The sequence below is a fragment of the Arvicola amphibius genome, chromosome 4, assembly GCF_903992535.2.
Source record: "Arvicola amphibius chromosome 4, mArvAmp1.2, whole genome shotgun sequence".
In the NCBI taxonomy this organism is placed as follows: Eukaryota; Metazoa; Chordata; class Mammalia; order Rodentia; family Cricetidae; genus Arvicola; species Arvicola amphibius.
The window spans coordinates 67,421,175-67,448,687 of record NC_052050.1 but is presented as its reverse complement, the minus strand read 5'-3'; the positions used below and the strand labels follow the sequence as shown (position 1 = coordinate 67,448,687).

Below are 27,513 nucleotides of genomic sequence, written 5' to 3'. Positions count from 1 at the left end.
GCGGAGCGCGTCCCGCAGCCGGCTCGTCCCCGCCGCGGCCCCGGCGCTCCCCGCAGCCCGCCCGTCCGCCCGCCCGCCCGGTGCGCTGCTCGCCATGGCGGCCACCGATCTGGAACGCATCTCGGTGAGGCCCGCGGCGCGCGGGGGCGCGGGAGGGGGCGCGAGGCGGGCTGTCAGCACCGCGCGGCGGGACCTCGAACCCAGGGACCCCGGAGCCAACCCCGGGAGGGGGGTCTCGGCGTGTCGGGCTTCGCGCGACGTAAGCTCCATTTCGCGGGAAGAAGCCAAGACTTTGGCAGCTTTGGGCAGGTGTGAAGACAGACTCGTGTCCAAAGGGGAGGATCCCGGACGCCCCTGACTCTCCTTCCCCAGGGCGTTCCTGCACCTCTGGGGACTTAGCCGCGCAGGTGCTGTTAGCTGGGTGCAAAGAGTGAGGATGGAGCCCCAGAGATGAAGGGGTTCCTCCCCGCCCCCCCCCCCACACTCCGGAAAGAGCTCAGGGGAGTTGCAGACTTTGGTCCTGAAGAACCCAGGCCTGCTGCTCATCTCCTTCACTGCCCCCCAGGAGCCAGGATCCTTGGTGCAACTCCAGACAGGTCCAGGGCCTCAGTGGCAGGCTCTGGATCTGCGGCAGCCATTCTCAGGAGCTGAAGTGATTCCAGATCCAAACCATTGAGTGTTTGCTTGGACCCCAGTCAGGGAATGTCTTCCTCCGGGCTGACGTGTCTTGGTGGTCCTAACAGGGGTGTCTGTGGACTGGAGTCAGTCCATAGCTCGTGGAGGCCTTTCGGGGGTTGTTTGCGCCCTCTCGGTGTCTAAGGCTGGATTTGGGTGTGTCTGGGAGGCTAGGCTGTGACAGTGAAGGAAGCTGTGTCCCTTTGCCAGCATGTGAGGCCCTGGTCGGCTGGAAAAGGAGGAGGGGAAGGGAGGGAGGAGGTGGAGGAGGGCCCAGGGCAGTTGGAGGGAGGGAAAATTCTGAATGTGTGACCGATAACGAATTGGTTCTGGGGCTAAATAAGGGAGCCAGGACTTATGTAATTATGCTATAAATACTGTCATCCGAATTTATATATGCAAATTTCTTCTTTAATCTGAAAATACATTTGTTGGTTTGGGGGGATATGCATAACAAGAGATCTTGGTTTCATAATGTGTAGACCGGTGTGCTCTGTGCCCGCTGGAGAGGGGGGCTGTGTGTCTGTTAAGTAAGTTTGACTCCATGGGGAATCTGCACAGGCTGGGCCAAACCCAAGATCCACTTCAGTCCTGTGGCTGTAAAATGGAATTTATGTACTTCAGGAAAACAGCCGAGTCCTTATAAACCTGCCCAGTCGATGGAGACCAAAAGACGTGTGTGTCTGCGTGCTGTATTTCTGTGCCTGGCTGACCGGAAGGTTATGTCTGGGTTTGTTTTGAGGTCAGAGGCTTGTCTAACAGTTGGTCTTGCACAGAAGAGAGTAAGGGTAGAGCAACTAGAATCAGTGGCCTGAGAGGATTCCTTGAAATGCTACTTGTTGGTCATGGGACCTCTGGCAAGCTCTTTAACCCTCAGTGTTCCCCGTCTATACAGCAAGAGAAACTTTTGTCTCCCTCGGAGCTGTGTGGCGTCTGTGAAGGAATGCAGGTGAGGCGCTTCTTGATAAGGACTCAGTAAATACCCACGCGTGAGACGCAGTTGGGGAAGGCGTTTGCCCGGTGGCCAGAGATGATCCGCAGAGGGTCGGCTGAGTGTCTACACTGTGTGGCTGCGGCTTGGGAGGACCTTGCCTCTGTTTGCTTTCGGATCATTTCTGTGGGAAGTCTTCCCATTATCCCCAGAGTGTGCCAAAGCCCAGGGAGGGACAGACTCGGTGCAGCTGTAATGCTGGAATTCTGGGACCTTGCGCGCGTAGTATGATGGTTACACCAGAGGGATGGATGCCTCCCCTGCCCTCTGCACTCTGGGCCCTCAGCTTCCTGGGAGGACTTGGACGGGTTTGAATTTGGGTGGAGATACTGGGTGGAGTTTGGCCGGAATTTAGAAGTCTGGTCTCTTTCTTCCCTACCTTGTCATCTTGGGAAGGTAATTTCCTTCCTTATCTTGTGCACAACCATTCTGATTCCTTAAAGACCTTTTTGAAGGTTAACTGTAGTCTCCAGCTTATTGGAGACATGCTTGGATATTTCTCCAGCTGCAAGGTTTGGTGGTGCTATGGCCCAGGTTTGGTGCTGTTGTGGCCCAGGTTTGGTGATGCTTTGACAGGTATCCACTGCCCCCTTTGGCTTGGGCAAAGGTGCTCAGAGCAGCCCTTTGAGGACCTGAAAACTGTCTTAGTTTGGAACTTACAAGACCACATAGAAGGGCTTGGGCTATAGCTCACGGGTGGAGAGCTTACTTAACTTGTGTAGGAAACCCTGGGTTCAATCCTCAGTGCTGCCTGAAAGAAAAAATGAACACTCAGTGATATACTTTGAGATGGAGGTGTGTTGGTATCTTGACCCATTTTTCCCAGCATGCTGTACACATCATAGGCCTATCTTTATTATATTTTACTTGTTATGTGTGTCTGTGTATGTATGTATGCATGTATGTATGTAAGTGTGAACGTGGAGGTTGGAGTCTCTCACCATGTGGGTCCTGGGAATGGAATTTAAGCCGTCAGGTGTGACAGCAGATACGCTGACCCACAGCCATCTTGCTGGCCCCACATCTTTGACCTCTGATTGGGTCCTGCTCAGCCTTAGTCAGCTCAGGGGCTTAGGTTGATGGGGTCAGCCCTGAGTAGGTTCTGTCATCTCTTGCTCTACTTGGGCAGTCAGACTCCTGCCTCACTTGGGTTCCTCTCTTGCTTCTTGGTCTCGGACTCTGAGGCTCACTCCCCTCCTGCTCTGACCAGCTCCCGGGACTCTCATGTCTGCAATGGAGCAAGGTTCAGACTCCTAGGTGAGGGACCCAGTAGGGCCCGGGCAAAGAGAAGATGCGGGGGAGAGGGAAGAAACGTGAGGCTGCTTCATGCTTGGCATTCTTCCCAGCCAGTCACTTACCCCCCCCATCTCCGCTTTATCCTCAGCACCATCTGGTACATCCGTTGTCACCCCTGTAATCTTGACACTTCCCCAACAAGCATGCCATCCAAGGAGTGCCTATTTTGTCTTAAAGCTAGGGGTGTGGGAGGCAGCCCTTCTCACCCAAGTGTAGCTCAAGGCCCCTGTCTCCGGGATCTCTGTATCCTGTGAAAATGACCAGCAGCCCTGCCAAACCTTTCTGGACAGAAACGATAGCTGAGCAGAAGATATGTGTAGCTCCCAATGGCTAGCATTGAGGGGTCACATGTGAATGCCATAGGCAAAGCCACAATTCTACAGCTTTCTCTAGGAGGTGAGGTTACCCTACCCTTCCTTCCCTACCTGCCATACTAGGGAACCAGCTTTACTGGTGGATGGATCAGAGCTGAGTCTGGTGAGAAGGTGTTGATGACCAAAGGGAGTATTTGACTACAGACTGCTTGGAGCAGGAAAAGAGACGATGGCAAGAACAAGCTGACCACAGTGCTAAGGAGGAGGGAGGATAGGTGGAGTGAAGAACTCAGGGTCTGTCCAAGAGCTTTGGATGGCGGGGGTAGGGGGGTGGAGGGAGGGGGCAAAGAATGTTTTTATTTATTTATTTTTTTATTTTGTTTCTGTTTTTTGAGACAGGGTTTCTCTGTGTAACAGCCTCAGCTGTCCTAGAACTAACTCTGTAGATCAGGCTGACTTTGAACTCATGGAGATCTGCCTGCCTGTGTGAGTGCTGGGATTAAAGGTGTGGGCCACCACTGCCTGGTGACCATGGGTGTTTGGATCTCCTGTCTTTTTGATGTCAACAGGCTGAGGTTGGGTGAAAAAGCAGATTTTGGTTGCTGGTCAGTCAAAGATGGGCCCAGTGCCCATACGCTAGCTCCCACCTGATGGCCCCTCGATGGACTGTTGAACCCAGGATGAACTAGGTCGTGGTGTGTGTTTTGGATAACTATCCCAGATGTCTTTGTGGCTGACACCCAGCTTCCTTGGGGCCATGCCCCAGCTGCAGGATGACAGAGCAGAGAAGCAAGGACCAGCTGGCCTCCAGGTATCTCTCAGGGCCTCTTCCGCTTCCTGCTTCTGTACTGCCTGTAGGGTCTTGGGACTCCCAGCTATGTTCTACAATGAACTAGCTTTGTGGACAAGATGTGGAATTGGTTAGGCAGAAGAGAGACACATCTGCTTGGGGAAGGGGATGTCTCCCAGACTCAGAATGCCTTAGTAGGGAGCTGGGATGTTCCTTATTAGCTTCTGTAGGAGTCGTGCACATCCTGAGGGCTCATGTGGGGAAGCTGCAGGAGAGGACAGGGCAGGAAGCTTCTTGGTAATAGCTACAATTGTCCTATTTGTCTGGAGGCGAATTGGGTGTTCTTAGAACTAGTAGCTTCTAGGTACTTAGTAGGCTTTATGGCAGAGCCAAGTTAGAGGGACAGAACCAGAAGAAGAGAAGTCAGAATCCATCTCTGATCATGCTGTTTGGCTGTTTTCTGTGGGCCTTCTGAGTGTGGGCCACCCAGGACCTGGCTTCAGTGGGGGCTGAACCCAAGACTCTCTCCCCAGGGACAAAGCTGACCCTCTGCCTCCTGCTGGGGTAAATGGGCAACAAATGCATCATAACTATGCCTACAAAGCTGCCTCTGGCCTTGTCGGTGCTAGAACGCGCCCTCTGGTCCTTGCCAGCACCATTATCCATCCTGTGGTGGTAAATAAGGCAGGGACAGTTTGGAACCCACATTCCTCATTCCTAGGCTGGTGTTTCATGTATGAGGAAATGCAGCCTTCTCCTTTGAATGAGGTTGGACCACTTGTGGCTTTTCCACATTGGCAGACAGTGGTGGCTGCCCCTAGAGCCTAGCCAGGCGGAGAACTGGAGCGGCTGTGCCTCTGCCTGGAGCGGCTGTGCCTTCTGCAGCAGAGCGCCCCATATGTGCAGTGGCAGGATGGAACATTTCCTCTTCCTCCCTGCAGCACATCAAAGCCTAAGAATGTCTCTGTCTCGCAGGCCTGTGGGTGGTAGGGACAGGCATGGCCCACGAACTGTGCTCTTTGGTTTCCCGGAAACCTAATTTTGATGGAACTATGGATCGAACCACAGCCTGGCTGTGGGAAGACGGAGAAAGTGTCTTAGACAGAGAAGCCAACGACCAAGTACTGGGGCCTAGGAGAACAGGGAGGGGCAGAGGGTAGTTACGCTACCAAGTTCCTGGTCTCCCTGTAGAAGGATGGGGGGTGACTGGTAGCCCAGCAGCCTTCTCCCCATTGTTAACACTGGGGGCCACCACCGTGGTACTGTGAAGGCTGATCTGGGGCTGGGCTTTCCTTCCAGGTGTTCCGTTGCTGCTGTAGAAGAGAGACAGTGTTGCCCAGGTATACTCTGGATTTAGAGCAGGTGTGTCTTGCTTCTATTCTCCTTAGGTCCAGGATGACACCTTCTCCATCTTTGTCCTCCCACATAAAACCTTTTAGTTATTTCTCGTAACCTCTGACCTGGGTTTAGAAGCTTGCTTGGAATCCTGGGACCAGAGCCTAAGCCCTTCCTGGGAAAATTCCTAGGATTCCTCTTGGGCTCAAGGACAGTTGTGCTTAACACCACAGTTCTGGCCAAAGGCCTCTGCTCTGGCTATTTTTAAGGCCTAGGCTGCTTGGGATTAGCTGGAGTTATTTTGTGCCAGGAACATGGATGGCGAAGGATCAGTGGTACTGTGTCCTGGGTCCATTGCTCCCCAGTCTGGGCTCGTGTTCTCCCGAGGAGTGGGCTTCCTGTCTAACTGGCAGGGTATACCTGAGGATGCCTTGAGAGGAACGAGAGGGCAAAGCATTTGGAATTTCAAGTCCTAAGATAGCCGAGAAGGCCAGGGCAGTCTGTGGAAGACCTGGCATTAAGGAGCGGGTTTTTTTTTGTTGTTTGTTTGTTTTGTTTTTTGTTTCTTTGAGACAGGGTTTCTTTTTGCAGTAGTTCTGGCTGTCCTGGGACTCTTTTTGTAGACCACGGTGGCCTCGAACTCAGAGATCCACTTGCCTCTGCCTCCCAAGTGCTGGGCTTAAAGGTATGTGGCACTATCACCACCTGGCTAGGTTTGATCCAGGATTCAGGATTCTTGATCCAGGATTCAGGAACTACATTTCTTAGATTGGGTATCTGCTCTGATTCCCTCCCAACAACCAATTTGTTTTGGGGATTTATTTATTTAATGTGCATTGGTGTTTTGCCTACATGTATGTCTATATGAGGGTGCCAGATCCTCTGGAACCAGTGTTATAGACAGTTGTGAGTTGCTATGTGGGTGCTAGGAATTGAACCCGGGTCCTTTGGAAGAGCAACCAGTGTTGAGCCATCTCTCCAGCCCCCCGTCCCAGGGGGTTTGAGTTTTTTATATTCTTCCACAGCTTTGCCAGTCTTGTTAGTGTGGGTATTTGAGCTGATGATTTCCAGCCTCGGATTATAGTCAGCTTCTGTGTGGGGAAAAGCTCCAAGACTTGATTTCTCCCTAGATGCCGCTCAACTCTTGGTAAAACGAGCAGTCCTTCGTGTCTGTCAATTAGGGCTGATCTTGAGGGTTCAGACAGAGCAGTTCTGGACCAGGAGAGGGTGTTCCAGTTACCCGCTGGGCTGTATAATAAACAAGGTCCTCTGCTTTGTTCTGGATGACCAGACATGCAGGATTGCCGACTTAGTTTGGTTGTTTTCTCTGATGTGCTGAAGAAAGGATGACTAGAAATCTGGGGCTTGGCTCAGGATCCAGGAGCTTGTTAGCGACTAAGGGGGGGTTCTTGGCTCATAGAGTTCCTTATTGTGTGCAGATCTCCAAACTGCCAACTCTCTCTCTGCCAGGGCGTCTTTGAAGATAAACATTTAGAGCCCCTAGTGAGCACCCTAAGTTGCTGGATATGAGAAGGGCCAGAGTCAGCAAGATCTGTGCCTGTCTAGGGCCTGCCAATCTTAAGGCTCGTCCTCATGGAAGTCTCCCACGGCCTCCATGCCCCCAGAATGGAATGGAAACATCATCTCTAGCTTGTGCAGTAATGGCTTTGGTCTAGATCCGTTCTCTGAAATGACAAAACACCATGTTTGGCCCAGTATTTTCTTCCTTTTTTTCTTTTGTTTTTATTTCCTTTTTTTCCTTTTCACATTCTTTTCTTTTGAGACATATCGCCTGTAGCCCAGGCTGTCCTCAGGCTTGCGAAGTACCCGAGTATGACCTTGAATTACTGATTCTCCTGTCTGTCTTTGCAGCCCAGTGCTGAGATTACAGGTGTGTTCCACCGTACCTGACTTACACTTGTTTTGTTTGGGGAGGTACTGAGGATAGAAATCAGGGCCTCACAGATGGTTAGGCAAGTGCTTTAGCGCTGAGCTACACCCCCGCCCTAGGTAGTCCAAGCTGGCCTTGAAGTCGTGATCTCCCCCCCCCAATAGCCTCATCAGCATTTCCTCCTGAACATGCCAAAGTTGCTTATGTTTTTTATTTTTGCTTTGGGACAAGGTTTCTATGTGTAGTTCCGACTGGCTTTGAATTCCTGATCCTCCTGCCTTAGCCTCCCTAAAGTTGGGATTATGTGTTACTATGCCCTGCTTGGATCTCTTGGGGGGCAGGGGAATCAGATTTCTAAACAACAGACCTGCCTTCCCACAGTTGATTGGAATCACAGACCTCTGGCCACCCTGGGCCATGTCTGAGCATGGGTTCTGCCATTTCTACCTCTTCCTTCAAAGATTCTAAATTGACCATGTCAGCTGCTATCAGAGGGCCGCAGAGTAATGTGGCCAGAACTTTGTTTCCCGGTTACATTGTCTCCATTCAGACCCTGAGCAGCTTGGCCTCTTGTAAATTACGCTGTCTCACAGGGTCCCAGTGGTCCTCACGGGCTGCCGTGTGGAGTAAGATGGAAACTGTGTGTTTTAGAACTCATAAATGTTGGCTGTAACTGGTGGTCGGCATTGCTGTATTGATTCTTTGTCCATTTATGGAGCTTGCCTGACCTCTGTGGCACTTGAGCTTAGAAAAACCTGGGGTCAAGGATGTGGTGGCCTCACCTTCTCCCTGCTGGCTGTCCCAGTACCTGCTGCACAGCAGACTGGCTACGAAGGTTGGGAGTCTTCCCAGGCCACAGACTGACAGACCTAAGGGCTTGTTCTGCTTGCCACCCCTGCGGGGCTGGGCCCTGGTTAGTACTATGCAGGGTGGGAAATGCTAAGTGAGAGACTGTAGCTCTTTTAGTTTAGTTCACACAAGCCAGGTTTTTTAAAAAGATATATTTATTATATATGCTTGCATGTCAGAGGGCGGTACCAGATCTCATTATAGATGGTTTTGGGAATTGAACTCAGGAAGGACTTCTGGAAGAGTAGCCAGTGCTCTTAGCCTCTGAGTCATCTCTCCAGTCCCACAAGATAGTTAGTTTGTCCTCCCTCCCTCCCTCCCTCCCTCCCTCCCTCCCTCCCTCCCTCCCTCCCTCCCTCCCTCCCTCCCTCCCTCCCTTCCTCCCTCCCTCCTTCTCTCCCTCTCCCCCCTTCTGGTTTTATTTTGTTTTTGCTTTTCGAAACATGGTTTTTCTGTGTAGCCCTGGCCATCCTGGAGCTTGCTTTGTAGACCGGCTGGTGAGAACTCACAGAGATCTGCCTGCCTCTGCCTCCCAAGTGCTGGGATTAAAGGTGTGCGCCACTACCACCTGGCTTTCTACAAGTAGGTTTCTTTTGACTTTTTAAGACAAGGTTTGTCTGTAGCTTTGAAGCCTGCCATGAAACTCACTCTGTAGACCAGGCTGGCCTTGAATTCACAGAGATCCACCTCTCTCTGCCTCCTGAGTGTTGGGATTAAAGGCACGCGCGCTCAGCCACCGCCTGGCTACAAGGTAGTTCTTAGCAAATGGCTGGTATTATCTTGTGAGCATTGTTCCTCTCTGAGGCTGTAAACTCAGATGCCTGGCCTGTGCCTCCCCTTGGAGTTCCCCCACTCTCTCCTGTCCTGTGCATTCTTGTTCTGTGGAGACTAAGGCCCCACCCAGCTAGGGTTATATGCCAGACACATAGAGAAGGACCATAGGGAGGGCAGACAGGAGCTCCCCAGCTACTCTGCCATTTTCTTGGCCCTGCTGCCCTTTAGTATTAGGCTAGCTCCACAGATGATCATAGGGTAGTCATAAAGGCTCCCCCTGGGCCACTTGCTTTGGCATCATGCTGATTGACTATCACCAGATGGCAGGGCTGTTACCCAGCGGGAGACCTGATAGTCTGAGTCTGGTCACTGCATTATGTAGGGGACACCTCAGGTGTTACTAATTCTTCCTGTGCTGAGACTGTTCAGGCTAGCAGACATTTGAGGGGAGGGTGACTCTTTCCAGTAAGTAGGACACTTTGGGTCACGAGTTATTGATGCCAAATGCGTGATCAGGAAGGCAGGCATTAGCAAGAGTCATCCCTCAGGAAAGCCAGAAGGTTACATCAGTCTCTTGAGGACAGAGAAGGACACTGTCTCTGTCAAGACAGTAGCCATTATTTGGTGTGTGTAGGTGTACCGGAGATGGATGTCCACTCTGGTCCCTGATGTTCCTGGGTAGACACTGTGCAGCCTGGGCAATAACTTGGGGGTGATGACCTCCTCATCCTTCACACACTTCCTCAGAGGGAGCCACATTGTGTGAGGGAAGAAGAGGTAGGGCTGCTATAGCAGCCTGGGTGGGTGGGTGGGTGGGTGGGCCTGTGTAGTCCTCAGTGCTGCCTTTAGTCCGTGGAGCCCAGAACTGTCAGAAAGTTGGGGGGAGTGAGGCATAGGCTGGCCTGTTTTTTCCTTCTTCTTCTTTTTAAGTGTTCTGCTGTGATGTGTGTGTGTGTGTGTGTGTGTGTGTGTGTGTGTGTGTGTAGTGTGCGCGTGGTGTGGTTTGGATTGTAGACACAGCTGACTTGGTCAGTTTTGGCGGCAGACTACAGGATGTTGGATTGCATCACCCTTGGAAAGAGAGCGTGGATAAATACGCAGCCTTCTCGGCAAAGCACAGCATGCCTTCAATTTGGAGATTTTCAGTTTCACCTAAAAATAAGCTCCAGATTGTTCCGTCCTGCATTTGATCCTCAGGCTACCACCAGTAGGAAGGAAAACTGAGCAATGGAGTCAGTCCTGTGTAAGGTGGGCAGGTGGCACCTCTTATGTGGCAGCAAAGTCTGAAGATGATGTTTGTGGACTTAAAAATGAACAGTGGAGTCATGGCAGGTAGAGGTGGGAAGCATAGGGAGCACGGCTTCCCCAGCCTGTGGAGAGCTTCCTGAAGAGAGGAGAAGAGGGGATTGGTGCCAGGAAACAGGACCACTGTCTGGGAGGGCCTGACATGCTGTGTGCTGTGTAGGGGCCAGCAAAGAGGCAGAGAACCCGGGGAGTCCAGGACTTCAGGGAAGCTGCTCAGCTTAAAAGGGAGACTGAGGCCGGGCGGCGGTGGCGCACGCCTTTAATCCCAGCACTCGGGAGGTAGAGGCAGGTGGATCTCTGTGAGTTCGAGGCCAGCCTGGTCTACAAGAGCTATTTCCAGGACAGGCTCCAAAGCTACAGAGAAACCCTGTCTCGAAAAACAAAAAAAAAAAAACAAAAAAAAAACAAAAAAAAAAAAAAGGGAGACTGAGGGCCGAGAGATGCTCAGTGGGTAAAGGTGCTGTCAAGGCTGACCACCTAAATTCAGGGCCTGGAACTGGAATCCACGTGGTGGAAGGAGCGCGCTGACAGGCTGTCCTTTTACTCCTACAGGAGGCATAGCACGTGTGAGCCCCACCCCACACCACTAAATAAATAATTGATTAAACAGCGTGAAAGAAGGGGGAATGTAGGCGTGGCTCAGTTGGTAGCTTGCTCACCTAGCATGCACAGAACCCTGGGTCTGATCTCCAGCATGGCATAAAGCTAGGTATGGCAGCAAATGCTAGTGATTCCAGTTCTGAGGATATGAAGGCCGGAGAATTAGAAGTTCAAGGTTATTCATGGCACCACAGGTTCAAAGCCAGCTTGGGCCTGTCTCAAAACAAAACAACATCTACACCCCCACTCCAAACACATGCATGCACACGCACGCACGCACGCACGCATTACAGAATTAACCAGTGGAGCTGGAATTGAGCCTGGGGAAGGCCTGAGTGCCAGGCAAAGGGGTAGGAGTTAGAGACTCCGTATTGTTTCTGATATGGGCACCAGGGGACACTTGCAGCCCAATGGCCTTGTGGGTGGGTAAATTGGGACATGGCCCTGGGGATGGCGGTAGGGAGGAGGAAGGGTCATTGTGAAAAATAGGCTCCACCAAGAGTCTTTGGAGAAAACAGGTTTAGGGCGAACCTGGCTTGTTTGCAATGGGTAGAAGAGTCACATTGGGTCTGGGCTGCTTGGGACAGGTGTTAGTATGCTAAGGCAGGTTGGGTTTTTGTGCCAGGTTGGCTAGAGAGGTACCGGCCAAAGTAGCAGGGTGTGGCTGCAGAGAGCTGACCTCTAGGTGCTAAGGAGGCTCTTGTGTAGCCGAAGCCACAGGGCACCCCCTCCCCTGACTCCTTTGCCCACTATGCTGTGTCCACTGTGGAGCTGTGGACAGGAGAGACTCCTGTGTGCCTTCTTGTCCCTGGTGGTGGTTAGGGCATAGGCATTGAGGAAGAAAGGGGTATGGTTCTGCCCAACACGGAGCTCTGTGGACCTGGAAACCTGCCCTCAGGCTGACATCTTACTCAACATTCCCAGAGAAGCCACAGAAAGTGTCTGCACAAAGTTGGGTCCAGCCTTGACCCTCTTTTGGGCCTTATTGTTTCTCTTGAGAGTGATACAGCCCAACTCCAGTGGTCCCCGATCACTTGGGTCCTAATGCCCACATTTCTGCGGAGGTCAGGCTTCCACATTCTCTCCCAGAATCTCCTTTCTAAACAGTCATGACTCAGGTAGGGTTGGATACTCCAGAGCCTGAGGTCTCCAGATACTACCACTGAGTAGTGGAAAGTGGATTTGGGGGACCACCAGCCCAGCCTGACAAGGGGGGCCCTCTGATGTTTCAAGTAGGGGCTGAAAAGGGCCAGTGTGGGGGGGGGGGTAGCATTTCCACCTTCCTCAGAACTGACTGCTTGAATATACACTTTCTAACCTGTATCTCTTAGGGCTCTTTGAAGATTCAGGGGAGGGCTGGGGTTCTAGCTCAATTGGCAGTTCCTGCCTAACATGCATGAGGTGCCCTGCATCACATAAACCGGCACAGAGCGCACGCCTATAATATTAGCACACAGGCGGTGGAAGCAAAGTTTGGAAGCTGAATATCATTCTTTGCTATGTAGCAAATTCAAGGTTATCTTAGACGCCATGAGACCCTGTTTAGTGAATAGATCCAGGGAACTGGGTGTGGTGATACATCCTCATAAAGGCCAGCCTGTCTCAAAAGTGAGGGAACTCAGGGGCCCACTGGGGAGTGTGGCATGGAGTTGGAACCCTGGTGACTTCAAGGTGTGTCCTGGGTGGTGCTGAGAACTCAGGTACCAGGGTCAGGGCTGGTCTGAAACAGACACCTCCTTTCCCAGGTGGCTCACTGTCTTGCTGTGCTTCTCTTGGCAGAATGCAGAGCCTGAGCCCCGGAGCCTGTCCCTGGGCGGTCATGTGGGATTTGACAGCCTCCCTGACCAGCTGGTCAGCAAGTCAGTCAGCCAGGGCTTCAGCTTCAACATTCTCTGTGTGGGTAAGTAGTGGCCTGGCCAGGGGCAGAAGATGGTGCTCTGCTGTGCTGGCCACCTATCAAGCTGGGGAGACCTTGGGTTTAGGCTTTGCTCTTGCCTCTGCCAGGATCAAGAGCAGGACTAGATCCAGGACCTGACTCAGTCACCACAAAGAGGAAACAGAAGTGGGTCCATGAAAGTACTGCCTACACTAGGTGTTTATCATAGAAATCCAGTCACTAGTTCATTCATTTATTAAAAAACAAACACTCGCAGGGCTGGAGAGATGGCCCAGTGGTTAAGAGCACTGGCTGCTCTTCCAGAGGACATCTGTTCCCAGCACCGATGTCAAGTGGCTCACAACTGCTTGTAGCTCAAGTTCCAAGGATCCTGACATCCTCTTTCTGGCTCCCGTAGGTACCTGCACATACACGCACATGCACACATAAATAAAAATAAATCTTCAAACACTTTTCTCCTTACTATGTGACAAAAATACAGTGTTGAACGAGACCGTGCTTGGTCACCAGATCACAGGGTAAATCCCATGTGCACTTTGGAACAAACACAACCTGACTGGGGAGGCTCCAGGTGTCCAAGGCCCTGGACTCCCAGAGGCACAAAGACTATCCAGGGCCCTCTGCAGATACCCCTTGAGAAGAGGCTATGGAAAGATGCAACCGTCCAGGCTACAGGGACAGCTCCTGGTGATTTCAGGTCCTGTTCTTGTGGAGTCATGACCACCTTGGTCTAAGAAGGGTGATGTTCTGAACAGGCTGTGTGTTTTGTGACTAGGTCCCCTTGAAGCCTAGTCTCAAAACACAGTGGTATCTATCTCTATAGCCTGGTACTGCCTTTTCCCCACATGCCCTGCCTAGCCATGTCTTACATCAAAGGCTTCCTTTATGACTTTCTTCTGAATATTGTTTTCTTTCTAATTTTTTTCTTTTCCTTTCCCCCCCCCCCACCTCTTTTAAGAATGTATTCATTTTATTTGAGGGAGCACATAGCAGTGGAAGTCAGGGGACATCTTGGAGTCTTCTCCCCTCCTACCGTGTGGGTCCCAGGGATTACACTTGGGTTGCTAGGCTTGGCAGCAAGTGCCTTTACTCACTGAGCCATTTCATAGACCTTTTTTGGGGTTCGGGGTTGGGATGGAACCCCAGGTCTTTATAACATGCCAGGCGAGTGCTCTAAAACTGAGAAACAGCCCAAGACCCCTACCCCCCACTCTCAGAGGCCAGTGAGGAATGGAGTAGGAGGCTTGCTTCCCCTCCCTCTTTCTGGAGTTGAGGGTCTTTGAGCCCCCTTATCTAGCTGCCAGCTAAAGACCGCCCTGGTTCCAGACTTTGATATTCTCCTCTCTCCCTGCTGTCCCCCCTCACCAGGGGAGACTGGGATTGGCAAGTCCACGCTAATGAATACACTCTTCAACACAACTTTTGAGACTGAGGAAGCCAGTCACCATGAAGAATGTGTACGCCTGCGGCCTCAGACCTACGATCTCCAAGAGAGCAACGTTCATCTCAAATTGACCATCGTGGATGCTGTGGGCTTTGGGGACCAGATCAATAAGGATGACAGGCAAGAGGCGGGAAGGGCAGCTCCACCTAACCTTGTCCACTCCAAACTGATTGACCCTCATCCTAAAACTTCCCAATCACTTCCTACTTCAAACTGCCCCGTACATATAGTACTAAGGTGACCTAGGAAGACTGAGGGAAAGGGCTGAGGTCTTGGGCCATTGACAGACCAGTTCTTCCTCTAGGAGGGTGTAAGAAGGGGTTAGTCAGCCTCCTATACCTGATGGGGCAATGCTGCTCCCAGGGAGGGGAGTGGGGATAGCCTGGCTTGGGCTCTAGGCTGCCCTTGCTGCAACCAGCGTCTGCCTCCCAGGTGATGAAGCTGTCTGTAGTTACAGGCCCATAGTTGATTACATCGATGCGCAGTTTGAAAACTATCTCCAGGAAGAGCTGAAGATCCGCCGTTCCCTCTTTGACTACCATGACACGAGGATCCATGTTTGCCTCTACTTTATCACGCCCACTGGGCACTCCTTGAAATCCCTGGATCTGGTGACCATGAAGAAACTAGATAGCAAGGTACATACCCTCCTTGTTACCTGACCTCTGCCATCTACCTCTGGAAGGCGGTGTGGTGACTGCAGTTGGCTATCCTGTGGTCAGCTTGGTCCTCTCTGGCTACTTCAGTGATCCTTGCTGAGCTTTTCAGAGCTTCGTTCTCAGCAACTTCCTTCTCACTTGGAGCTCTGCTTTTTGTCTATTTATTTTCCTTGTACAATGACGAACCCCTCCTGCAGAGCCTCTGCCAAGAGTGTCCCTCTTCCATCCCGCCTCTCATCTCTAGTTCCTCTCCTCACTTCTTTCCTGTCTGACATGGCTTCCCCTGGCTCTCTTCTGAGCCACTAGGAGAGGAGAATGACACAGATGGAATTGTGAATGAGGGTAGAGGGTAGAGAGCAGTTTCATGGGGTGTCAGCAAGGTCTGGGGATCCTGGAGGACCCGGGCCCCTCTTAGTTATCTCTCAGCCTTTCCATCTCAGGAGTTAATTGTCACCATGAAAAATAGGGTAACCTTGGCCTGGGAGAGTTCAGGGTATAGCTGCTACTCCTGGCTCATCTTGCCTGCCTAGTGGTTGGCTTGGCCACCACTACTGTTTCTGTCAGACCCAAGGCCAGTTTGGACCTTAAGAGCATTCTGGGTTCAAGTTGAATATGCCCCTGGTGGTCACACGGAGTGGTGGGAAGTTGTATTGGGGAGCTGGGGCCCAGAGAAGCATTACAGCTCGTTGTTAAGGTTCCTGATATCACAGTGGCCTCAGGTGGCTAAGTTTGGACTGCAACTGATCATTGGCGCCCTGTCTTCCTGATTTTCTGCTCTTAGTGCTTGTCCATGGTCAGTGATCATTACTCAAGACAGGCAACTAACCTACTGCCCCCCGACCTTCACAGGTGAACATAATCCCCATCATTGCCAAGGCCGACACCATCTCCAAGAGTGAGCTCCACAAGTTCAAGATCAAGATCATGGGCGAGCTGGTCAGCAATGGAGTCCAGATCTACCAGTTCCCCACAGACGACGAGGCTGTTGCAGAGATCAACACGGTCATGAATGTGAGTGCTGGGCAGGGGCCTCGGGGCTCCCGAGTCAGAGGGCTTGGGGACACCAGTCTGAAACGGGACTCAGCTTCCCAGAATGTTATCCTGCCAGGGTGGGTAGGCGTGTATGCCTCCCAGGCCTGAATTCTGCTGACACCAGACTAGAGGATTTGGATTTGGGGTTTGCACTAAGGGTCCCCTAGATCTGCGTGTCACAGGTAAACTCAGGGTGGGAATGTGATATCTGAAGGAGTGATATGTGGCCAGGGGTTACGGGTCCTATCAGAGAGCTATGCTGGCCTGAGACGAACACACCACAGACAGGAAAACCCAGTCGGGAGTCTAGAACATTTCTCTGAGAGAGATAGGAACTGAGCCTGTAACCCTTGTAAGAGAGCCTTGTGAAAGGCAGTGGCCCCTCCCTAGGGTGCAGGGGTGTGAGAAAGTCTGCCCCCTTGTTCGGCACAGCGCTTACATATGTACCTGGGCCCCCTTTTAGGCACACCTGCCTTTTGCTGTGGTGGGCAGCACAGAGGAGGTGAAGGTGGGCAACAAGCTTGTTCGAGCTCGACAGTACCCTTGGGGAGTGGTGCAGGGTGAGTGTGGGGCGAGCCTCTCCCCAGCTGGGGCCTCAGCTCAGTCTCCTCGTGTCCTGCCAGACGAGGTCCTAACCTCTGTCCTGCTCCCCTCTGCCCATCTTCATGGCTGCCTCACTGTGGAGCTCCCTGCTGTTCTGCTGCCTGTTTCCATGCCTGTTTCATGCTGTGGAACCGTGAAGGCATCCAACCACTGTCTGGCTGTACCCCCAACCACTGTCTGGCTGTACCCCCAACCATCTGCATGTTTGTTTTGCTCTGGGGAACCACCAAAGCCCCCTGACCATTGTCTTGCTCTCCCCCTGCCGATCTGCACACCTGCCTCATGCTGCTTTGGAGCCACCAAGGCACCCAAGTCCTGCCCCGCCATCCCCCACCTATCTGCATGCCTGTCTCATGCCTCTCACGCCCCTGCTTTCAGTGGAGAACGAGAACCACTGCGACTTCGTGAAGCTGAGGGAGATGTTGATTCGGGTGAACATGGAGGACCTGCGGGAGCAGACCCACAGTCGGCACTATGAGCTCTACCGACGCTGCAAGTTGGAGGAGATGGGCTTCCAGGACAGTGATGGTGACAGCCAGCCCTTCAGGTGATAGCCTGCGCTGCGCTGCCTCAGCCACTCTTGTCACGCCAGCACTTGCTCTCTGAGGCCTTGTAAGCCTGAAGGCAGAGGCTGGTGGGAGCCCCGAGTCCTCTTGTCCCCAGCATCTCCCTGACTCCATTGCTCTGACAGCCCCACTTCTACCTTTGGCCTCTCCTTTGGGTCTCCACAGCCTCCAAGAGACATACGAGGCCAAGAGGAAGGAGTTCCTGAGTGAGCTGCAGAGGAAGGAGGAAGAGATGAGACAGATGTTCGTCAACAAAGTGAAGGAGACAGAGCTTGAGCTGAAGGAGAAGGAACGGGAGGTGTGTGTCAGGCCTTTCTGCAGAGACGAAGTGCCAGGGCAGGCTGGCTGATGGGGAGGTAGGGGATCTAGTCTGCCCATTCCCAGTTGCCTCCCTTCTCCTCTCCCCTCCCCAGCTCCATGAGAAGTTTGAGCACCTGAAGCGAATCCACCAGGAGGAGAAGCGCAAAGTGGAGGAGAAGCGCAGGGAGCTGGAGGAGGAGACCAACGCCTTCAACTGCAGGAAGGCGGCTATGGAGGCCCTGCAGTCTCAGGCCTTGCATGCCACTTCACAGCAGCCCTTGAGGAAAGACAAGGACAAGAAGAAGTAAGTGGCATCTCCCCTGGGCTGTCACTGCTCAGCCTCACGCTCACCGCCTCACCTCTCTCCCCCGTGCACCTCCATCTTGATCTCACCCTAGTCTTCTCGCTGTCTCTGGATCTTTCTCTCTCCTCCCTCATCCTCCCCCAGCATCCTCAGCATCTGAGTCCTCTTCCCTGCTTTTGTAGTGAAGGAGCTGGGTCACATGGGCAGCCAGTAGCAGGGGACAGCCAAGCAGGTATAGCCACAGGATACTGGGACAAGTCTATCCGGCCAGGAGAGGGACGAATGTGGGACTGTCCTCATTTCCTGCTGGCTTCTAAAAGACCCTGTGCTTCTGCTTGAGCAGCTGTGGCACATGTCCCCTAGGCCTCTGAGGCTGGGGTTGTGGAACTCATATTAGCGGGTAGATGGTGACGCGTGACAGCAGGGACTCATCAGGACAGGCAGTCAGCACTGCTGCAGTCCCTGTCATCTCTATGCAGCTGCTTTGGAAGGCTTGCAGGACTGGAAGCATGGTGGCTCCCTGCAGGGCTCCAGGACTGTGCAGAGAGTGGGGCTGTTCCTGTTGTAGGGTCTGGAGCAGTCCTGTAGAGTAGAGTGACAGGTGACAAGGAGGCTCTTCCCACGTGTGTCAGCTTAAGGACACAGAATTCCCAGTCATGTTTCCTTAGCGGTTTTCTTTGCTCGCCCCACCCCTTGCCCCTGCTGCCTCCTTTTCTTTGCCTTCTTTTTCAAAAAACAAAAACAAAACTATTTATTATTTATTTTTGTGATTGTAAGGACTAAGCCCAGGGCCTTGCACACGCTAGATAAGTTCTTTACCACTGGTCTACATCCCAGCCATGTTGGTGTCCTCCACAGTTCTTTCCCGTGTTCTTATCTGGAGTCTGGTACCCTGTCTGCGGTGACTCCCAGTCTCCTGCTCTACTTCATTCAGAGATTCAGGTGGTCCCATCCACCTCAGGATCTGGGTGCATGAACTCAACTATGTCCTGCCTCACCCTAGGTGACATTCACACACACACACACACACACACGATCTCTCTCTCTCTCTCCCTCTCTCTCTCTCTCCTCTCTCTCTCTCTCTCTCTCTCCCTCTCTCTCCTCTCCTCTCTCTCTCTCTCTCCCTCTCTCTCCCTCTCTCTCCCTCTCTCTCCCTCTCTCTCCCTCTCTTTCCCTTTCCTGCCTCAAACTGAAAGTGCTTCTCCCTGGGGCAGACATAGCACTTAGGACTAGATGCACTGTGGTTCCCAAGGTTTGTTCTCTGTTTTGGGGCAGGGGTTCCCCTTTTGTGGTCTTCCCCATCCTGATGCCTAACAGCCCATCCCAGCTACCTGTTCCCAGAGGATCCCAGGCCCATTTGCCCTCAGTCTGGAGAATTTTACACTTGCTTTTAGCCCTGGTCCTATGCTCGGCCCTTGGTTTGGTGAGTGTGGAGGTTGAGGTGCAACCAGTGTGGGCTTTAAGCTGGCAGCTCAGAAATGTCCCTCCTTGTGAGGGGAACATGGGACAGAGTCTGTATATTCAAAATGACTTTGCCCTGCTCCCTGCCAGCGTGGCCCAGGCAATCTTGTGAAAGTAGACAGTTTCCCCAAATAAGAAACTAGGAGAAGCCCCAGTGCCAGCCAGGTGTGGTAGCATATGCTTCTGTTCCCAGCTTTGGGGAGGCAAATGCAGGAGGGTTGCTCTTAACTTTGAGGTCAACCTGGGTTATGTAATGAGTTGCTAGACTAGCCTGGGCTACATAGCAAGGATCCTGTCTCAAAAAAAGAAAGAAAGAAAGGAGAAAAAAGAAAGAAAGAACAGAGAGAGAAAGAGAGAGACTACAGAGCAGCTTAGGGTGGAACCCCCATTGTGAAGAAACAGCTCTCAGTAGAAGCCTGCCCTAGCTGTCCGGTCTCCTGGAATATTGTTTCCCAGATCTGGGTCTGAAAGGCCAGCCCTTTCTGTTGGGCAGTTACACTAGAGAGCTTCAGTCAGTTTGACCGTGGGAGAGGGGACTCTGTACCTGTGAAGCTAGAGTTGGGGTTCAGGGGTCACTGGCCCTGTGGGATAGGGTGGGTCAGGCTTGCATTTGGGGAGTGGGTGTTTTCATGGCCATTTCATGGCTTTACTTGGTTTGTACTCAGTCTTTAAATTTTAATCAATTTTTGCGAAATTACTTCCCAATCAGATTTTGACCCTCAGCCCGGGACGCCACAAACTGAAGCAAGTTCCCTGCTTTGCTCGTCACAAATGCCAAACTGACTGCCCTTTCCCAGTGTCCACCTTGCTGTCTTTTGCTTCTGTTTGATTTGGTCTGCGTATCTTTTAATGTGTCTGTTTTTGTTTTGTTTGTTTTGTTTTATTTTTCAGTTAAAGCACGCACAGACTTACATGTCAAGAGCGGACTTTAGACTATCATGTGTTAAGTTGCTTGAGTTACACCTTGTGGCCCTTCTCTCATAACATGGTGTGAGGATGGACTGGGAGCCGGTACAGACTCCAGTGTTTACAGCTTTGCCTTGGCCTCCCGGCTGGCCCCCGGCTGGCCCCCGGCTGCCTGGGCCTGGCCAGCCACCCCTCTCTATGCAAACGTGTCCGAGCCATGAATGCTGGAATCCCAGACTGACAAGGTTTATTTTTTCCAGAGCCGGTGGCTGGTCTTCCATTTACAGTGTCACTATTCCCTGATGGAGCAGCTATGTGCCACTCTAGTGATGGCTCCAGCCAGTGATGACTCATGTGGTGCCCTAGGCGTGGCCTGTGGTCCGGTATATACATACACGCTGCAGAATTCGCCTGTTTCCCCTTCATTTTAATTTTTCTAACCTAGAGCTTAATTTCAATAACTTTGAAACACTTCTAAATTTTTATTTTGGCACCAGTATAAAGACAAATAATATGTATCTTTCCCATTATTTTTATAAGTAACACAGATTCCCTGATTTTTTTTTAACTAAAAAGATCTCTAAACCTTCTCACATAGAAAGCAGCCCTATAACATATAGGGAGAGGTGGAAATAAAGTTCCTATTCTGGCAGTGTTTGGAACTTCTTTATGGACTGCAGTGGACCCCGAACAAGACCACGCCCAGCGTTTTTAATGTGAATGTAAATGGAACAGCAGCCCAAACCCTCGAGGTGCTACCTGTGCAGGGACCAAGTGCGTGTGTGTTAAGTGTTTGACTCCAAATAAGCCACCTGCTCCCGACCAGTGTGCTCAGCGGGGAGAGGGCTGTCGTGTCAAGGTCATTGTTACTTCTTTCCTGGCCGAGTCATGGTGCAAGAAAATAACGGTGTCTGAAGTATTAGGACAATTTGGCGGGGGTGGGGGGAAAGAAAAACAAAAGCCTGGGGGCTAAGAACATCCCCTCCAGCTCTGGTTTCCAGGTGAACACTTTTTAAGAAAGTGGCTGCCAGGTGGGATGGTGCAGGCCTGTGATGCCAGCGCTTGGGAGGTGGTGGGAGCCAGAGACAGGCCTCATTTACAGTGAGGGAGAGGCCAGCTCTGGCTACATGAGACCCTGTCTCAAAAATAAAAGCAAGGAAAGTACTGACAAAATCCATTCTGCTCTGCTCCTGATGGTTTGCAAGCCTCGGGGTTGTTGGTGCAGCACCAGCTGGACACCAGGCTCCCCAGAAAGATCGGCTGCATCCCAAGGAGCTGCTCACCCAGTGGGCTTCTCACTGAGAGCCTGAGGGGTCCACACTGATTCTTGCTGCGTTCAGGTTTTTACGCCCCCATCTCCCTCCACCGTTTCCCCCTTCCTGCCAGGCCTGCCTCTATTCATCCAGGACCAGTCTGGCTTCTTCCTGTCCTGAGATGATGGCTCATTCAGAGTGAGCTGGCGGGGAAGGTTGTTGTGAGTGCACTGTGACAATACCTCCCCAAAGGCCGCCTGTGCCGTGAGAGGCTCCACACAGCAGGAGAAATGCATTTATTGATGCTCTAAGGAAAAGATCCTCCATGATCAGGGTGCATTCTGGCCATAAGTCTGGACTCTCAAACTATTTAGAGAGGCCATTTTAAGCAAAAGAACATAACATTCAACTCAGGCCTTGGAAGCCTTGTGAGCGTCACAGCTAGTCCGTCTCTGGTCATGGCAGAGTTGATGTTGAACTTTGGTGTCTGAGGCAGAGGTGAACTGCAGGCCAGAGGCTCCTCTTGGAGAAATTGTGTATCTGAAGGTGTCTTCACTTAGGTTCAAGCCTGACCTTCAGAGCAGCCTCTCCTAGCCAATCTATTTCGAGACTGGGATGACCCAGCGGGCCCACTGCTGGCTCAGAGTCCATGCTGGGGACTCTGGAGCCAACAAATTCTACCACTAGCACCTGCAACTCAGCAGCCACAACTCGGGCATACTGGAAGGCTGTTATGGTCAGTGCCCACCTTTTGGCCCAAAGCTTGCTGGCATCCCTGGGGAGACCTGACTTGCATTTTCTAGGGTCTAAGTTGCTCCCCATGGATCCCGTCAGTCATGGCAAGCTTTTCCCCTGCTGTGTGGAATTTTGTTATCTTTAGCTGAGGTTAAATTAATCCTTGGTGTGCAAGAAAAACGTGAAGCTTGCCCCTTGAGGCTGTGACCCCCGTGTACAGCTGGGACTCACTCCTCTTTCTTCCCTGTCATTTGTTGGCTTCATGGGACTGTCATAGGATCATGTTGACATTTGCTGTTACGTTTCCCTTGAGCCATTTCGTGTTGTGGTAGAGTCACCGTATAAGTTACGGTTCAGACCTGGCCTTCTGAGAGAGAAAAGATTCTGTTAATAATCATGCCAAATTCTAGGCACTCAGGAGGCTAAGCTAGGAGAATCACAAGTTCAAGTCCAACCTGGGCCACTTAGCAAGACCCCATGTTAAATTAAAAAAAAATGCTGGACAACTTGCCTAGTATGATTGGGGACTGATTTCTCTCCCACGTCAACAGCCATCAAGCAGCTGTATCCCAGGCCAACCAGGGTGTGTGTTCTCCCTTATGCTGGGAGGCCTGAATCTTGTGGTTGTACAAACTGGCCCTGTATATGTTCCTCTGTGTGTGTGTGTGTGTGTGTGTGTGTGTGTGTGTGTGTGTGTGTGTGAGTGTGTGTGGACTCCCCTTGTCTGGGGCTCCTACTGGGTAAGCAGCCCAGGAAAGCCAGCTTGCTTGTCTATTACGTTACCATGCATCTCTAAAACCACTTCAGTTGTTAATCCATTTACTCCTCCACCCATTGACTTGTTTCTGTTCCTTCCCATCCACTTTGTACTCATTTGTTTTCATTAAATTTTGCATTTATTTTGAGTTTTTTTTACAGTGTCATTTTTGGGCAGTAGCTTTTCTGATTCAAGTTTCTTGAGCATATTAATATCCTGCAGTTGTGGCCAATACAGCCTGCTTCCGCTGTAACCTCTGTGGGGGCAGAGCTCCTGACAGAACTCGAATCATGATGCAGCCACTGTGGAGAGTTGCAGGTCCGAGACTGAGGGAAGGCATACCCTGCCCTCAAGGAGTTTACATCTTTGTTACGAAAGCTTGGCTTGACAGCTCACCTTATGTGTGCTCAGCTCTTGTAATGACATGCTCTAACGTCTCTAACCCTCACCGTCCTATGACCAGATACAATAATAGTATTATTGTCCCCAGTTAGTAGGGGAAGTCCCAGAGGTTCCATAATTTCCCAAAGCAGCACAGCAAACAAGTGGACGAGCTGCGATTTGAATATTGGTTATCTGTATCCTTAATTCCTGTGCTAAAGCTGGACATCCCATCAGGATCATCGGGAAAGAGTGGAAATAGGGTCATTGTTCAAAGTGTGGTGGTGGGTGGTGTGGGCCGTGGGCCCGAGATGGTTCTGTGGAGGTGGGAAGCCTTGGGAGACGGAAATGTTTGGATGAAGGGTGGACTGGTGGTTGGAAAGAACAGTTGCCTCTGATCTTTCTCCCATCTCCATCTCCTCCGGCCTCAGGCCTTCACTAGCTCCTGGCCCTCCCAGGTGGGGACAGAAGGAAGGTGGATTGTGTTCAGATTAGCCAACCATGGGGATTCCCATTTGTGTGTTGAGATGAGGTGAGTTCCTGGTAAACAACGAAAAGGCAAGCAGAACACACCCCTGATGGAGTCTTAACAATGGCAGCATTTGCTGCCCAAGAAGAGCGCCATCATCTGTAGATACGCCAGCAACAGGCCACTTCCTCCTCTGGCACTGGGCTCTCAGGGTTGCCTTCTTTCTCCGTGAGCTTAGGAATAGGATCAACGGGGGGGGGGGGGGGGAAGCATTTTACAGCTAGAGCCACCTGGTTGACAGGCCTAGGTGCTATGCAGCAGACACCCAGTGCCACAGGATGCCCACACTGGTGTGAACCCTTGAGATGAACTCCTGTCCCATCCACACAGTGTCTTGTACATGTTGGCCTCTGGATGGAGCAGCAAGAGGCCAGTCAGCATATTACCTTGCCGGCCTGCTCCATGTAGCTGGAGACATGTGAACATCAGGTTTCTGGTCACTGTCAGCAAATACCCTTATCCCTGTTTTCTCCTAGTCTTCCCGGGACCTACCTGGAGGACAGTTATTGACAGGGCCCAGAGGACAGGGTTCCAGGTATATATGACTAGCAAGAGGTGCACAAAAGTCCGTTAATAGAAAGGTCTCTAGTAGCACTGAAACCATTTGAAGTGTGCTTTTACAGAAACACCAAACAGCCAGATGTGGTACCATGTGCCTACAGTCCCAGAACTCCAGAGGTTGAAGCAGGAAGATTTTAGCTTTGAGGTCAGCCCGGGCTGCAATTTGGGCTCAAAAAAAGGGGGGGGGGTGTGCTGGTGAAATGACTCACCAGGTAAGCCTGCCAACTTGAGTTTGGTTCCCCAAGACCCATGAAGTGGAAGGAAAGAATTAACTTCCGCAAATTATCCTCTGATGTCTACAGAATAAATAAGTGTATGCGTGAGGGAAGCTCCAATAAGCAAAACCAGAGGAAAGGCAAAATGGTACCCTGCCTCACAATGTGGCCTGTCTGGTCCCTGACCACACAGTGAGCTTCTGGCAACACACTGTACCCACCCCACTCCCACCCCATGGCTTAGCACATTTATAAAAGAGCTGCTCACAGTGACAGAGTTTCATGGACGCCCTCTAAATTTATGGCTTAGTCATTCAAGTCCCAGCCGGCATCTTGGCCAGCTGGGCTCCACAGCTTTAAGACTGGCTTCAGACAGGCAGCTGGCTTCTTCCCTGCCATTTGTACAGGTGTCCTCCTCCTGGCCACAGGGCAGTCAGGGCAGGCTGGGCTCAGTCACCCAGCCAGCAGCACAGGACTCTGCATCCCTCTGCATGTGTCAGAAGCATCCTTAGCATGAAGTCCTCTGCATGAGGGGCTTCAGAGTCCTCGGGGGAAATGGCACTGCTCTCTCATCCGGACCTGAGGAGAAGGTGTAACTCAGGACCATGTGGGGATGCTCAGATCCAGAGAGACTTCCCAGCTTTCAGAGGGAGCCGGGTGACTGAGACTAAAGTGCCAGCTACACTCGTGTCTGGGACAAGTCTAAGAAGCTGGAGGGACCTGGCTAAGCCTGGTAGGTAGAACCAGGATTGGTCTGTGAGGGAGCAAGGTGTGGTGGCGCACACCTTTAATCCCAGCATTGGAGATGCAGAGGCAGGTGAATCTCCGTGAGTTCTGAGCCAGCCCTGGTCACATAGAGAGGCCCTGTCTCAGAAAATGAGGGCCGGCCACACCCTTTAGGCTCCCTGGTTTCCTGGTTCCAGGGGACAGGAAGGGGAGGCAGGGTCACAGCTTCAGGCCTCCTTCACTCTTCTGGTTCTGATCTAACCTGAGGACCAAGTAGCTTCCCCGAGTGGTTCTTCTAGAACCTTCTCCCAGCCTCATTACGAGAAATGTAAGACCAAAGAGTTTACAGGCATGCAAGCATGGTGAGTTCCCACAGGTTCTGGAGGCCTCAAAGCGATGGCAGAGAGGCCGGCTGACAGATGAAACAGAGTTGGCGCAGGAGGGTAACCACAACTTCTCAGGTGTGGATTCACAAGCGCCTCACAGCCACCATACTGCTCAGCACTGACAGGTGTCAGAACAGCATGGTAACCTTGAAACAGTCATCTCAGGTACAAGAGCGGTCGGGTGCCAGGATGATCATGTGGGTCATTTTGAGCATGGTACGACTACCCTACTTCATAGCACTAACTCTGCCATCCTAGGAGCCCTCATCTCCAACCTCAGTTAACTATCATTAATCTGCCATTCCATCCTAATCTGTCCTGAGAACTGCTGACACGGCCCCCTCTCTGTGCCTGTCACCACACACTCATGTAGAAGGAAGGTCTGGATGTTATAATCCTCAATATTAAGCACCTGGATCCTCTGCCCATTCCCCGATCATGGCCATCAGACTGTGTATTTTTGTTCCTCACTGTCAAAAACCCTTCCCCGTGAGTTTGAGAGTTGCCATACTGGGGAACACAGAGCATGATCATATATATGCAGAGCATGGCCTCCGGTCAACCTCTTGCCGTAGCTGGCATGCTCAGTGCATCTTCTGGAGCCCACAAGGAACAAGGGCCATGGGTACCCTGTTGAGCACAGAACGTGTCAGCCAGAAGGGCCAAGCTGATGTCTACGTGTGCTTTCTTTAGCAGATCAGATGTAGGAGCACAGCAGTCGGGCATGAGCCTCTCCAGCTCTAAGGTGATGATGACCAAAGCCAATGTGGAGCCCTTGAACTGCAGCAGCTGGTGGCCCGCCATCCAGTGCTGCAGCTGCCTGGTCAGGGACGCGACGTGGAGGGAAGGATTCCTCTGAGGCAGCAGTTCCGCCACATGGGGGCCAGCTCAGGACCATCAGGGCGTGGAACTGGAGACCATGGTTGTTCATGTTAGGACAGAGCCCCACTCTCACCCCTTGTTCTCACATATCAATAACCAAAAGTGCAAACAGTTTCTATTTCCTTCAGGGAGCATCCGGTGTGGCCCGATCCTTTCCATTCCCAGATAGTCTGATATGTGACATGGTTACTCTGAGGCTACAGCGTATAGGTGGCCATGCGTGCATTCCGAGACATGTGGACCTACTGTTCAAGATAAAGGGAGCAGGGAAGTGACCTGAAGAGAAACCTTCAACCTTGTCAACAGCACCAGTTTTCCATAACGACACTACCCGTAGCGATTTAACCTTCATGCTTCATAACAGACCAAAACACCATGCCATTTCCTCATTTGCAGAATTTTGCCTTACTAACAGAAGTACATCCTGAAGGATGGCCTCCATCCCCCCCCCCCCCAACTAAAACCAACACGAACCCGGTGTCTGATATTTTTTTAAGTGCCAGATCAATACGGTCTAACGCCTCAATAAGGATTGTGTGTAGGTGAATAAAGACAGCTAACTGAATGTGTGTAAAGTATAGCAAAGGCAGACAGATATTTATATACGATATTCATAGAACGGAAAGTTAAATATTTTTGCAGTGTGTATTTAAGAGAGAAACTGACCATAATAGTGCCGTCCAGATGTCTTTGTCAAGTGAATTCTGTGTCCTTTAGACGTGAGAGTCTGGTGGAATGGCGTGGGATATAAAGAGAACATTTTTTTTCACTCTTCCGTATGTTGTGAGCCTTTGTGAATCACCTCGCCGTGGTGCATGTGCAAGGACGTGTTGCACGCCTGTGCCTTGCCTGTTCTGTGTTGTAAACAGCTGTTCCAAAGGCACAGATGAGTCTCAGGGAGACTCCATAAACTTCCTGCTTATTATAACCTAGAAGCCCAGCAATGTTCCCACGTGGAAGTCCTAGTGAAGTCCGTCCAGAAGAGGCAGCCCCTTCCTCCGCAGCTCCCCCCTCCCCGGGGTACAGCCAGAGCCACATGCTTTATGAAGTCTTTTACACGTGGAATTGACTGTAAAAAGAAAATAAAAGAGGCCAA

At 51.6% G+C, this 27,513-nt stretch overlaps 1 protein-coding gene across 4 annotated transcripts; it reads left to right on the top strand.

Moving 5' to 3' along the window:
• Window positions 1-27,141, top strand: Septin8 (septin 8). Of its 4 annotated transcripts, none has more exons than XM_038327644.2 (10): window positions 1-124; window positions 12,600-12,720; window positions 14,086-14,281; window positions 14,619-14,799; window positions 15,670-15,831; window positions 16,316-16,412; window positions 16,834-17,002; window positions 17,187-17,319; window positions 17,435-17,625; window positions 26,229-27,141. In XM_038327644.2, exons 1-10 carry the CDS (start codon window positions 95-97, stop codon window positions 26,392-26,394), a joined length of 1,446 nt encoding a protein of 481 aa, XP_038183572.1. In that variant the 5' UTR covers window positions 1-94; the 3' UTR covers window positions 26,395-27,141. The 4 variants fall into 4 exon arrangements, with proteins under 4 accessions (XP_038183572.1, XP_038183570.1, XP_038183574.1 ...); XM_038327642.1 differs by having other exon boundaries at window positions 14,613-14,799; window positions 26,232-27,141; XM_038327646.1 differs by lacking the exon at window positions 26,229-27,141 and adding an exon at window positions 19,978-20,654 and having other exon boundaries at window positions 14,613-14,799.
• The last annotated feature ends 372 nt before the right edge of the window (window positions 27,142-27,513 follow it).

What these genes read in the sequence shown, in the direction of transcription:
- Septin8 (XM_038327642.1), top strand. Translation starts at nt 95, where the DNA reads ATGGCGGCCACCGATCTGGAACGCATCTCG. An exon ending in GGTGACAGCCAGCCCTTCAG is followed by an intron (nt 17,003 to 17,186) that starts GTGATAGCCTGC and finishes GGGTCTCCACAG; the next exon opens with CCTCCAAGAGACATACGAGG. An exon ending in AAAGACAAGGACAAGAAGAA is followed by an intron (nt 17,626 to 26,231) that starts GTAAGTGGCATC and finishes TTTCTTTAGCAG; the next exon opens with ATCAGATGTAGGAGCACAGC.